The 14076-nt window shown below is 42.5% G+C and overlaps 1 protein-coding gene across 1 annotated transcript; it reads left to right on the top strand.

The window, feature by feature from the left end:
- The first annotated feature begins 108 nt into the window (after window positions 1-108).
- crkl (v-crk avian sarcoma virus CT10 oncogene homolog-like) lies at window positions 109-12226 on the top strand. Its single transcript, XM_069673761.1, has 4 exons — window positions 109-639; window positions 1005-1317; window positions 1897-2371; window positions 9926-12226. Exons 1-4 carry the CDS (start codon window positions 627-629, stop codon window positions 10058-10060), a joined length of 936 nt encoding a protein of 311 aa, XP_069529862.1. The 5' UTR covers window positions 109-626; the 3' UTR covers window positions 10061-12226.
- The last annotated feature ends 1850 nt before the right edge of the window (window positions 12227-14076 follow it).

The raw sequence follows: 14076 nt of genomic DNA, 5'->3' as shown, positions 1-14076 counted from the left end.
CGTCACCCGCCCACCCCCTTCCTCCTCCCACCTCCCCCTCCAGGCGTCAGTGACGTGCAGATAGAAAGCGGGACCTGCCCTCCCGACGCCATTTTTCGGTCTCGTACTCGCACTTCTGGTGGCTCGGGTAAGGGGGGGGACGAGCAGAAATAAGGGAAAGTATAAAATATTGCATCGTTAAGCCGGAATCCCTCGTGAGCGGTCAGGGGTGCACGCGGGAGCTACAGTTTAACGAACTAGCACCTGAGATGCACGCGCAGGAGACAAGCCGCTGCTGTGAAATAATTTTTTGTGTGAAGACGTGTTGCGGGCCGCCATTTTTTTGCTGTGCTGCCTCAAAAGTCTGCTCCGACTCGAGAAAGAGGATTCAGAAACGCTTTTTCATGACGCGTGCCTTACCGTAAGAACAAGAAGATACAAAGTTACCGTTTCGTTCCCGACCCCGCGGCAACTGGCAACAATTTGCAGACATGAGGATTTAAAAAAAACTGAGGCCACCTTTTCCGCTCTCATAGCTGACACTGACTGGAGGAGACACATTATTTGAAGAGAAGCCTGCTGTTTTCTCGGAAGGCGGAACAAAAAAGGGAAGCTTCATTGATCATTTGTTGCTTCGTTCTCCGTCGATGATTGTCTGTCGTAAGTTTTTAACATTTCTGTTTTGGCCGCTCAAACAATCACTTTGCCATTGACTGCTGAACACAGGAACCACATTATGCTCCAAAGTTGGATCAAGCCAGTCGCAGCCTGTCTCTGAAAACGTCAGGTTGTTTTTGTGTTAGGTGTTTTTCTTTTAAAACCGAGGGAGCCTGCAGTGTCTGTGCATAGATCACTCTCAAACCTCACAGGGCGACGAGTGCCCTGCCCTGCATCTTCCAAATCCCCCAATTTGCTGTGATTGGCTAATTCCAACCACGCACACGCGTTTTAACTTATTGTCTGTTCTGTTTTGCAATATTCGTCTTTCTTTTTTTGTAGACTGAAATTAACTTATTTTTGAACAGAAATGTCAACCGCTCGGTTTGAGTCATCTGATCGGTCCGCCTGGTATTTTGGACCCGTGTCGCGACAAGAGGCACAGAATAGGTTACAAGGACAGAGACATGGCATGTTTCTTGTTCGAGACTCGTCGACCTGCCCTGGCGACTACGTGCTGTCAGTATCTGAGAACTCCAAAGTGTCTCACTATATCATCAACTCTTTGCCCAGCAAGAGGTTTAAGATTGGCGATCAAGAATTTGAGCATCTTCCTGCTCTACTGGATTTCTACAAGATCCACTACCTGGATACAACAACGCTCATCGAGCCAGCACCCAGGTAGGGAAGTCAGCCAAGATCCCTCCACTAACTACATTCTTTGTAAGAAGATGTACACCAAGATAAAATAGCATGACACCTCCAGGATGTGTCACACTAATCTAGGTTAACAAGGGGCCTCTATTTTTATCTAAACTAACCCACTTTCAGTCAGACTGCAGTGCCCTATGGCATTAAGCATACAGTTTTCCAGGTTTGAAACTGATGCTTACACCAGCACATGCATTTTGTACTTGTTATTTATATATTTATGTACTCTATTACTTACATGCAGATATTACATCTTGCTACTGCAAAATTGATGACAGTTTATCTCTTGAAATGTGGTTGTTTTCATTTTAGACATTGGATCTTTACTTTATAAAAGCCTTTATTTTATTTTTACGTAATGTGTACCCACTGTTTAATGTTCTGTCAAGAGGTCTAGATTCGTCTTATCGCCTTCTATCTTTAAATGATGTGGTGTTTGAAGGAAACATGTCCCTGGTTCAGTCTTAATTTTCATTATTAACTGTGTAGCCTTCTTTCTAAAATAACCTCATTATTTCTCCTTTTTCCTCATTATTATAATCTTTTTAGGTACCCAAGCACAGTGAGTTGTCCAATTCAGCCCATGGGTGGCCCTGAGGAGAACCTGGAGTATGTGCGGACTCTATATGACTTCACTGGCAGCGATGCAGAGGACCTTCCCTTCAAGAAGGGGGAGATCCTTATTATCCTGGATAAGCCTGAGGAGCAGTGGTGGAGCGCCAAGAGTAAAGATGGGCGTGTCGGGATGATCCCCGTGCCCTACGTGGAGAAATTGGTACGACCTTCCCCTCATCCAGGCCAGCCTTCCCATGGATCTCGCAACTCTAACAGCTATGGAATCCCAGAGCCCTCCCACGCACTTGTCCATGCCTATGCTCAGCCACAGACACCTACTCCATTGCCCCCTGGAACACCTGGAGCAGTTATCAGCCCTCTACCGTCCATGCAGAACGGCCCCGTCATGGCAAAGGCCATCCAGAAACGTGTGCCATGCGCCTACGACAAAACAGCTCTTGCTCTAGAGGTATTTTTTAGTAGTATTTCACTTTAACCGCTCATTTATCTATAATTGTGTCTTTCGTCCATTCTCTTTTTTCCTTCTCCCCTGTCTGTCTGGAAGATCACATTGACCTAACTTGTGTTTATGAATACGCTTTGATGGCTTGCTGCTGTTGTTGGAGATAAAGAATTGTAGTAAACTTTGGTCTTCATGACTTGGTTACAATATTTAAAGTCTGGAGACAAGTTCAATCTTGCATGCTATAAATAATTTCATTGTTCTTTACACAACTAATAGTGTTGGGTTATTGTTAAATTGAACTTTAGGATTTTGTATTGCAAAAACGTACAGTAGATCCTTATGCCAAACAAATGCCAGGGGAACAGCTTGCTTCTCGACTGAAAGAACCTGTCAACAGTAGGCTGGTAATCAATGTTTGTCTGCCCCCTCTGGTTTAAAATTTGACTTCCTGTTTCACCTCTGACATCTGTAGTTAGGCCGGGTCAGTTGAACCTTAAACCACACCTAATATGATGTTACAGGGTCAGGAAGTCTACCTGTACATCACCATGATTTTAGGGGCTTTAGCATCCTCTGTTAAGCTGTACTGTCCAGTTAAATATGTCCAAATCTCACCTAAATGTGATTACTGTAACACTGCAATGATTCTTGTAAGGTCGAACTGCACTCTACATTTAAATTGCAATTGTCACTTGCGAGCAATGGCAGTGGGGGAAAAGCACCCATTCTGCCTTCAGTTACCACAGAAGTCTTGGTGGTTCAATGTGTGAAAGCGTCTTAAGATAACTCTTCTACCATTTCTGTTAGGCGTCTAAGATTAAGCTCTTAGTGTGTGGTCACACAAAAACATTCATCACCAAACAGCAGCCACTCGGGGCCCCCTGCTTCCTGTTGTTGCCAGGAGGTCTCTGTGACAGCTTTCACTTGCTCTGGTCACTGGCATCATGCTGCAAGCTGATGTTGTGATACTAGGATGCTACTCTTCGCCATCACTCATTGAAAATGAATTAAAGCCAGCCGAATTTCCTGTTTGGTGCTAGATAAGTAGACACTGATTCTCTGGAAGGCATGGTGGGGCAGGGTGCAGCTGTTGGAGACCTGTGTTGTTTGTGTAGTAAACACAACAGGGTTTTCCTCACAATTACAAATTGTATGCAAGCTATGCTTTGGCAGCTGTTAATGAGGGTTAATTGGGACTTAGACTGACCACATTGTAACTCAATTTTCACTAGAGGCGAGTCAAGCCCATATATATTAGTTGTCTCTTAGCCCCATTGATTCCTGTGCTAGCCAGCTAGCTGCTAAACAGGCAGCAGCTCTGTCAGCAGCCCTGCTGCTTTCCTCAGTGTCGTACTCTGGCTTATACGAATCTGCTTTAACTGTGTCAACATGTTGAAGCATGTGATGTAATGCTTAATGTGTACTTCACATAGATATTTTGAGGGCTCCAAAATGCTCCACTCGGATAGCAAACTGAGCTGTAGTGATGCCCCCAGGGGAGAGATGAATATGAAGGGTATCTCGGCCTATCGCTGCCTCCATTCACTGACACGAGAGTACGTTAGTGGGTGTAGGAAGTAAATTAGGCTGTTGGAGCATGGTGCAGTGATGCATATCGTCCCTATGACTCTTACACATCAACCATGAGCAACCATGGTGAATGCTAAAGGTTAGACAGCTCAGCTCCCTCTAAAAAAACATTCGCCCTGTCTTCTCTACTCTGTGGCCTTTTCAGTAAACAAACAGTGTTTTCCACTGAATGAAAGTGTACCTTTGGGGTCGGCACAAGACACTAGTTCATATTGAAAATAAAAATGTAGCGTATCGAAACGATCAAATCAGCGTGGCACAGAATGACATTGGTACCAACAAGCTTTTAAAAAACAAGGGCCTGCATTAAACAGGAGAGGTGTCGTTGCAATCAGGGCTCTTACAGGAGGGACATGGTGCTGGGGAATGTGTGTCCCGCTCTCTGATTCTGTGCAGAGCATGTTTGATTAACGGGAGACCCTTCTTGTGACACACAGGTATGTGAGGGGATGTAATTCAGCGATACCTTACAGGATGCTGTGTTGAATGGGTCCCCAAATATACTTTGGGCGGCTGGTATACCTGGGCCGCCCTCCAATTGAAGATCTTTGTGTTGGAAATGCTGCTCACCACAGAAAATGTGCCTCTTTTACCATTAAACTTAAGGCTCCTTTTTAACAACTGAAAAACGAGGCGGGGATGCACAAATGAAACTGAAACATGGCTTTATTTGGCACTTGCGTAATGCAATTTATTGTAATCCACTGGTGTAGCAGTTGCATGGAAGTACAGTTACAAACTGGAGACTTTTAATGGACAACTAGAGATTAAATCCATTTATAATCTCTGTTTGATGTTGGCCATTTCAGCCAGCTGTCAAAAACAGTTCCCCACAGTTCTCCTTTAAAACACTGGATGCTCTTCTTTATGTGTGGGCAAACTCGGTGTACATCAATGACCTAAACTGTTAAGGTCTTCACGTTGCCACCTTTTTAGACACATTTTTCTGGCTAACATTACCAAACCTCAGATGTGCCACAGTTGTGAAAACTGTTATGTATACTACTGCAACAGTTTCAGACTGCGAACGCTAACTTCATAGCCTTTCAAACACGTTGATATGCTGTAGAAGGTCTATTTGTTTTTTATTATAGTGAACTCCATGTTAAAGTTCAATCTAAACAAATGGTCATTCTGATAAGAAATAGCCAACCCTCCACACTGTTGTTTCCGTCATACGTTTTGAGTTCTGTAGTTGGCTTTGGTTGCTCTGGTTCTTGGTTGTCTGTGCTGTTGATGAAGTTGTTCCATGTTTTAGAATTGCTGCAGATTTTGGCAGTGACGCACTTCATCCAAACTTATTGTAGCTGAGGCTCTGTTGTCAACCTATTTAGAGGGAAACAGAAGCTTTGATGTCTATGTTAAGACTGCAGGCCTGTTCTTTGGCACTGCCCTGATCTCAACTAGTCTTGGCTGAATTTAAGGCAGAACTAAGTATTAAATTATTTGAGAGAAATTGATGCCACAACAGCCCCATTTAAATTGTAATCTCGAAGATCTCAGTTTCGTTCTCTTTGGCGGCTCCTATGCCGATACACTGGTAATTACGGGAGCACACACCCAGATATCCAGACAGTGTTGCATGTGCGACGTCCCGAGGTTGTAACTCTTGACTCTTAACTCTGACGGCCGCTTTTGTTTTGTTCCCTTTTCCTTGACTGTTTGCCTTCATCTGAGCGTCGAATTTGTTTCTTTTTCTTTGGATTTTCACTTATTGTTGAAGTTGTATCTGTAGTCATCGATCTTTTCTTTGTTTGTTCAGCCATAGTAGATTACTGTTTACTCGCAACACATGCAGAGACCCGAAAAGCAGCCGCTTAGCTCCGTCACCCTCTCTGGCAGACCAACCACTGCTGGCTGATGGAAAACGTGTCACTATCTGGGCCCCGCTTGTGATTTTTTCCACTAATGTCGCCACAGACACCCAGTCTGTAATAATACTATTTACTGCAAATGCAAAGGCTTTCATCAGTGGGCCATAGGCTCAATCACCTTTGTGTTACCTCATTCGGTGATAGATAGTGACTTAACAGACATTTATTTACATGAAAATCTTCGAGATTATCACTTTAAGGTTCAAGTTTTGCTGAGAATGTCTTTTGGCTTTTTCTTTGTCACTTGCTACAGTAAAGATTTTACTGAAAAGTCATGTGAGGTGTCTGTATGGTCCCTGTAGAGTAGGAAATAGATGCAGGTACAATTGCTGTTCTTCTGGAATCCCTTTGTTCCTCACTTGCTTTCACATCAACCCTAGCCTAAACCCCTCACTCAGTTTAACCTAATGTGGAATTGAAATCCATTGTCTGTGTCACAATTATGTTTCTTCTTAGTTTTTATAGGAGATAGTTTTATTCCACTTTAATGTGTTAATTTCCTCTGAGAATTTTTACTAATTTAGCAGCATCTTGGCAGTTGCCTTTCAATATTGTGTATTGATGGAAATGTTTCATGTCTTTGTGATACAAGAAACAAGGCCCATAAACAAAAAGAGCTTTCGTTTAGAGCTCCAATTTTGTGCGCAAAATCCCCATTGTTGCACTTGAGCAATGATTGCTAGTTTGTTTCGTAATTACTTTGGTTCAGAAAGGAAGCCACCCTTGACACCAGTCCCTAGAAAGAAACTTGTTTCCTGTGAATCATCTTAAACTGTTTAAGCGCATACCTTACCTCGTCTCATCATGTCTCTTCTATCGGTCTCGGTCTCTGGCTCAGCATAGATCATGGCTTACAGCAAAAGCCCTTTCGTTTTGTACTGTGGCTTTTTTTTAGGTCCTCTGGGGTCCAAGAAGCAGAAGCTATGACTCATTATTTATTCACTTCAGAGACGGGCAGTCGACAACAAAATGAAATCGGGTTATTGATATTTATGCTGGGTTCTTTGTATACATATATATATATAGATATATATATCTATATATATATATATAACACAATATCAGGCTGTTTTTCTTATGTCTCCTTTCTATTACAGACTTTCTTTTAATTGATTATGTTGTATTTATTTTCTTGTACTCGTGTGTTAGTTAGTTGTAGTTCTACTTACAGAATGGTAGGAAGTAGAACCTGCATTCATAACAACAATTATAAATTCGATAATGTAGCTATTCAACACACAAATTCAAAGATGAAAATAGTAAATAGTTTTTAATAATTCTTTGACAGATGGTGTTTTTATCATTCAGTAAAAATCTCGTCATTCCAGGACGGCAGGAAAGATTATTGTTACAAGTATGTCTGGGACTAAATGTCCTTGAAGCCTCTTTCAGAAGTTAAAGCTACAAATAGCGTGTCCTCACATTCTGCTTTCAATCACGGTTTTGATGATGGAGACTTTTCTCTTCTAATCCTGATACAGAACATATGGCTTTCACAGATTGGGGTCACCATCGGTGTCACAAACCCATCTGAGTGAAAGCTCCGTGCTCTTCTGTCATGTGTGTGCACCACAGGGGAACGCGGACGTGATGATCTGATAAACTTTGTGATAACTTACTTTAATAGGTGTGAATTAATACATCACAACTAGTGGATGTTGTATAAGCTTATACAGACTTTAGTTTGGTGCAGGTCTTAAAATAGACGCTGGCTATGTGCCAAGTGCATTTAGATTTTTATCTGTTGGCTATGAAAACATCTCACTGCTGCTACATGTTTCTTTTTGGGTGTATCATCACAATGTGGTCTGGTGCTACAGTTAACCACCAGCATGTAGGTCAGTTAACCCTTTTGACATTTTATCAGCAGGTGCATTGTGAGAATTGTGTTTACAAACTATGTTTGCTGCACTACATCATTTGCTATGACAATGAATCCGTGACAAGGAGTTACATATAGGGCTGAACCCGACGAATCAATATTGAGCTTTGGCTAATTGTTCCTGTTATTTACAGGTCAGCTATCAGGTACATCATCAATCTGTGTGAAGGGTTTAAGTCAGCTAGTGAGTTTAAGTTTATGGGAGCTCGACTAAAAGCCCCCGAAGCGTTGTAAAAACAGATTTTTAACATGAAACTGCTTCATTGTGTGTGTTTACCAGTTTTAATTACCAAGTCTGTTTGTTTTGGAGAGGATGAGACTTCCTCTATATATAATTCAGCTCCTAACAGCAAGCTGAGCAGTGATAAACAGGCTAGCTGTTGCTGAGTCTGTAGTAGGGATGGGGACGAGTACTCGTTGATGACCTCGTTATTTGAATAACGTCACACTACTCGTGCCCATGTGTTGCTTCTGGCTAAAGTTGTTTAACTCAGTAAGCTAACATGCAGCATGGCAGCTGTGACCAGGAAAAGTCATGTCTGGAAGTACTTTGACAAAAAGACGGCGATAACGTGCTGTGCAAGATATGTGCTGTTAAACTTGTAGATCATAGAAATACTAGTTCGATGCTTCACCACACGCGCGGACAAGCAGTCTCGCATTACATTATTTGCTAGCCCTGTTAGCACAAGATTGTTGTGATGATACCAGAGCGGAGAAGATTAACCTGCTAATAACGAACATGGTGACTTGAGATATGCTCCCATTAAGGGTTGTGGAAGGAGTACAAGCCGGAGTACAAGCCACCATCACGCCGGACAACAGCTACGAGAGTGGAAAAAATGTATGAGGAAAGCGTTAGTTTGCTCAGTAAGCCTACTATTATTATCGTCACCATTAAGTCAAACATATTATACACAGCTCATCATTGCGTGATGTTATTTCTTTTAATTTCCGAGGGTTACTGCGGCTAAAACTGCTGTAAATTAAGTTATTTATTTTAGCTTGGAATGTTTGACTCGTCTGTTGATTTAGAGTTACCTGTTCAGCAACACAGAACAGAAGTCCATACAGTCCGCTACCGCTGTGTCATTTCACAACAGAATGTTACAACGATGTTAACTGAAGAGCCTGTTAAAGAGAATTTCTCTGCCTTTTTATTGTATTGTATAGGACAGCTGAAGAGGGACAGGAAATGTGGGGAGTACAGAGTGGGGGATGACATGCACCATATGGATCGGCAGGAGAACCTGCGATCAGTGCGTCGAGGACTACAGCCTCTATGCATGGGGCGCCTGCTCTACAAACTGAGCTAAACCAGCGCCCTAATTGAAGGGCCTGTGAGGGTTGTTCAATAAATGCATTTGTAATTGCACTTGTTTTCCATTGTTGGCTATTTATTTACATTAATGTAAAAGCGTTAGATAGTAATGATCTCTTACAGGCATGCTATTTCCGGGCCGGGAGGTCCTTGTCGGACGTATGTATGTTTTTAACAAAAAAAAAAATATCATTTGCGAGTACTCGATTACTCGTTGATAAAGTAATTAGATTACTCAAATATTGAGGTTACTGGAAATGCCCCTCCCTAGTCTGAACACCCTCCTGACGCTACCGAAGAGCATCACAGAAGAGATTTTTACTGTGAAACAAGTTTATTCAGTGTTTTTATGGGTTTTATTCCCCAGGTCTGTTTGTGTCACATGCAGATCATTTGGCTCCCGCTAAAAACCTTCTGAATGATCAGCATTGAAGGTGACGATGTGAGGTTCTTTGAAGTTTACAGCCTGACATTTGGGTTGCTCCTGGGTTGCTCTGTCCGGTGATGCAGCTTTAAAAAAAATAGTACAGACTGGCAAAGTGAGAGTTGACTCAAGGTCTTCTTGACTTAGGATTTAAATCACAGAGTTTAAAGGAGGAAGAGAGAAGTAGACATGGTTGTACTTGGCTTGTTGCATCATGTGGAATTTGCTTGTTTGGTTGTTTCCTTCTGACTTATTCAAAATGTTAATGTCCTGTGCTGTTCGGAGATTTTAGTGACGTGTTGGTATAGAATAATTCTTGTCTTACATTCACACTTCAGTCATATGTAGCCCCTAAATGTTGCAATGTCATTGTTGTGTGATTAAACTCCCTTCATACCCAAAGGCTTGACTAAAATGCTTGCTGTATAACGTCCTCTAACATCTCCTCCTGTCCTTGTTTCCTCAGGTTGGCGACATCGTCAAGGTGACGCGGATGAACATCAGCGGTCAGTGGGAGGGAGAGGTGAACGGACGGAGGGGTCTATTCCCATTCACCCACGTCAAAATCATAGACCCCCAGAATCCCGACGAGAGTGACTGACCTTAGAGTCCGACTGGACCCTCTAGCCAGTATCCACCCGTACCTGAATGTGCTGGCTGCCTCCACCCTTCCCGGCCAGCGTCACCACGGTTACGTGCTTGCCTGCTTGTTGCGGTACAATGATAGCGACCCCTCTGTTGTTGCCAACCGTTGCAAGGCTTTCTGACTGTTTACAGCTTTGGACATCGGATCCAAACTAAAACCTGACCCCACTTCTCCCAGTCCCCTTTTCCCGCGTCTTGGTTCCAGGCTGGGCAGCGTTTTTTTTTTGCATTTTAGTGTCCTTTTCATTTCCAGATCACTGGGCATCAGTGTGAGTGTCTGTGTGTGCGTGTGAATAAGTGCATGTGTGTGTGTGTGTGTGTTCACGTTAGATATTCACCATCACATGTCTGTTTTTTTTTTAATGACTTTGAATATTAGTTATGTTTGAAGTCGTGGGGACTTTGGAACGTGTTGGTGTGTGTTTGTTTTGTTGATGTGAGGATATTTGTACGAAGTAGGGAAAAGCAATATCCCTATGGACTTGGGAGAGCACTGAGGCAACGTGGAACTAACCAGCCCGTCAAATGTTATTTCTCCAAACAATCAAGTCACTGTTGTACCTTAACCATGACAGAAGCGCACACGTACACACACACATACTTATCGGCCACGAGTTATTCAGGTTGACAGGTTTCTTGACGTGTATGTGATGTCTGACTGGATCGAGCAAGAGAGACGATTCCCTCTTTAACCTGGCACAAGTCTGGCTGACAAGAGTTATTTATCTTTTGTTTATAAGACACGACAAGGTCAGGTTTCTTCTTTGTGCCACATGATCAACAGAAGTTCTCTTTGTGTTTGTTTTTTAATTTGTTTCATGCAGAATATGTTGGGTAGAGGGGTAACTTTGCATGTCCCATTTGTACCTCTCTTAACTGTCCTTCACAGTATGTTCAGCTGAAAGGACGTTGCTTAGAGATTAGCAGGTTTGTAGTGCCAACAGCACCAAGCACTAGAAGATAAATTTCAACTTTCTGCATAGGATTGCAAAGCTTTGAACCAGTTACAAAAGTCAAATAGCAACAGCAGTAGCCCTGGCCAGCACTTCCCGCAAGCATCTGACTACGCGGCTAGCTTAAAATGCAGTGTAGGCACGAGGACAGAGGGCTTTCCACTGGGGTGAGAAACTCCACTCAGTGGCGTAGGTCAAGCAAGGAGGAAATGTTTCAGCGAAGCCAATGAGATCCCATCAATGCCTTTTTCTCAGAGGGTAACATGAACGCATCTTCGAGCGCATGCCCTCTCTAACTTTTTATTTGGATGTTACCCACGTCAAGTTAGGATTTCAACCAGCTTTATTCCTTTGGTCTGTGCACCACGTATGTCTCTTTTTATGCAAATGGACTGTATTGGAGTAGTGAAAAGCATTTTTGTTCAACTGTGCTGCAACAAATTGTATTTTATGAGTAGCAGCCGAGGATTGAACCGTGCAAAAAAAAAAAGTGCCGACCGCCGAGATTCCTGCTGTAAAAATGAACTTTCACCCCGTCTCGCCCAGTGCTTTCTGTTACCATTGGACAGCCGTTCACTCAGAGTAATATTGTGCAGCTTTGTATACTTTTTTTTTTTTTGCTAGGTTATAGTCAGCTTTTTTTAAATCAAGCAATTTTGTTAACAATGAGTGATGTTGATAAACAAAAAGTACCTATGGTGACATTTACAAAAGGGAAAAATGCCTGCTGGTTGCCTCTGTGCATGACCTCTTGGCTGGGGAGATGGTTCTACCAGGCCAAATGCTGCTTAATGTCATTTGTTTCATAATTAAATAAAGGTTTGTTTTATTTGAATCCCACCTGGTCTGCGCAAACCAGCCGGCGTGGGTTTTTCCTCATCAAACGTAATGAAATCTACTAATTAAGCAATACACCCTGATTCTTTCTTTCCTTCAGGTGAACTTGCTTTTCTCATGCTTCTAAATTGTTTTTGTAATGGCATTAACAGTATTACTGTGCTCTCTTCTCATATTCTAGGAAAGCCTGTCTGTTACTTAAGAATTGAAAATTGTGCCTTTTATTTTCTTATACCATTTACATGTGTTAATATTTCCCATGGTTAACACCTGTGCTGGTATTGACCCTTTATGTACAGAACAAGTAAATAAAATTTACGTCTACTTCTTTACCTCGCTCCGGCTCTGTCCTCTCTCTGCATGTTGTGTTTTTAGCACAGATGGGGGTGTGTGTGTGGACGTGTTTGCGGCAGCCTGGCGTCACAGGTTGTGTATCTGGAGCATAGGACAGTTGCTCCTGCTCTAATTTTTGACAGTTCCAGTTTTGATTCTGGCTGTGCCCAGGAGAAAGGAAGCAATTAATGAATGTTAATGAAGTGCTAATAAAAGAAAGTCAGCTGACCTACAGATGGGGAACGGAAAACTTTTCAAGGGCAATGTATTCAGATGGGCATGTTCTGTGTCTGTTTGTTCAGCACCTTTCATAGCAGGTACTAAAATCACAACTTCAGCTACTGCAGGGCATGAATCACAGCTCAGAGGCTTCTGGTGTTTTACAGGTAGCATTATAAGCAGGTGCTTTACCTTAATGGCAGATCATTCCAAGCATTCACAGTGACCCTCCACTGGGCTTTATATATGTGGTTATGCAGCTGTTTGCATGTTAAAGTGATAATCTCCAAGATTTTCTGTTAAATGTCGGTTAAGTATTATCTATCGCCAGATGAGGTAACACAATGGCGATTGAGCCGTTGTCCCACTGATGGAAACCTTTTAGGATGGAAAGTATTATGGACTGGGTGTCTGAAAAAATCACAAGCAGCGCCGAGTTAGCGACACATTTTCCATCACCCAGCAGTGGTTGGTCTACCAGAGAGGGTAGGCGGAGCTATGCGGCTGCTTTTCCAGTCTCTGCAAGTGTTGCGAGTAAACAGTTATCTACTATGGCTGAACAAACAAAGAAAGATCGATGACTACAGATACAACTTCTAAAATAAGTGAAAATCCAAAGAAAAACAAACAAATTGGACGCTCAGATGAAGGCAAACAGTCCAAAAAGGAAAGTGACCGTCAGCGAGGAAAATCAAGAGTTACCAACCGTGGACGTCACACATGCAACACTTTAATGTAAGATAATGCCAAGCATTCACAGTGACCCTCAGTTATGCAACTGTTCCCATTGACATACAGGCAGTAAATGTATGACTGAATGCTGCCTTTCTTTGCAGTTCGCTATAGTCCTCTCCCTTCATACACTAAAAGTTTGCACCTGCTCACTCTGATGATACAGCAGCCTAGAAATACTTGCTTATCCATCACCACCACATCATAAAAAGATGACATGTTTCAGGGGCTTTATCCCCAGGATGTTAAAACAAAAAGATCTAGTTCTAAATTCTGAAACTAAAAACAGATGTATTTGTAACTTATTTTATATTCACCCTTAACCTCTCGTATTTGTCTCTGCCTGTAGCTCAGCATATGATTGAGTGTCCCACACCAAAACGTCAAAAGGCGAAGAAAATCATCAAAAGGTTTTGATCTATGTGTCAGTAGTTTGATGTTATGAAGTGTACCACGATGAAGGAAAACTGTATTGAGCCTCGTCTCTGGATGCTCCTGCTCTGTGTGTGTGTGTGTGTGTGTGTGTGTGTGTGTGTGTGTGTGGTTAAACTGCCATTAAAGCCAGTCGATGTGTTCCTCTGGGCTGTGATAGGCCGTGTGGCTGCAGTGAGAATGACCATAATGAATCAAACTTAGCTGAGTCTGACCTCTCCTCAGGGCACTGTGTGTGTGTGTGTGTGTGTGTGTGTGTGTGTGTGTGTGTAAACGGATGTGTATCGTGGTCGATGAAGGCCCTCCTACAGTCCATTACCACCACCACCACCACCCTCGAACTATCTGTGATGGCAGCTGCAATGATGTAGAGTTTTTGGCCTGAAGTTACAGAGGTGGGTGCAGTGAATCTTTGCAGTGTAAAGCTTTAAAAAGATAGATTATTCACTTTTTAAAAGATAAGTCT

Source organism: Semicossyphus pulcher, unplaced genomic scaffold (genome assembly GCF_022749685.1).
Source record: "Semicossyphus pulcher isolate SPU_LCO1_2020_fin unplaced genomic scaffold, fSemPul1.0.p SCAF_22, whole genome shotgun sequence".
NCBI lineage: Eukaryota > Metazoa > Chordata > Actinopteri > Labriformes > Labridae > Semicossyphus > Semicossyphus pulcher.
The sequence above is the reverse complement of the archived record's forward strand: the minus strand, read 5'-3'. Positions and strand labels throughout refer to the sequence as shown.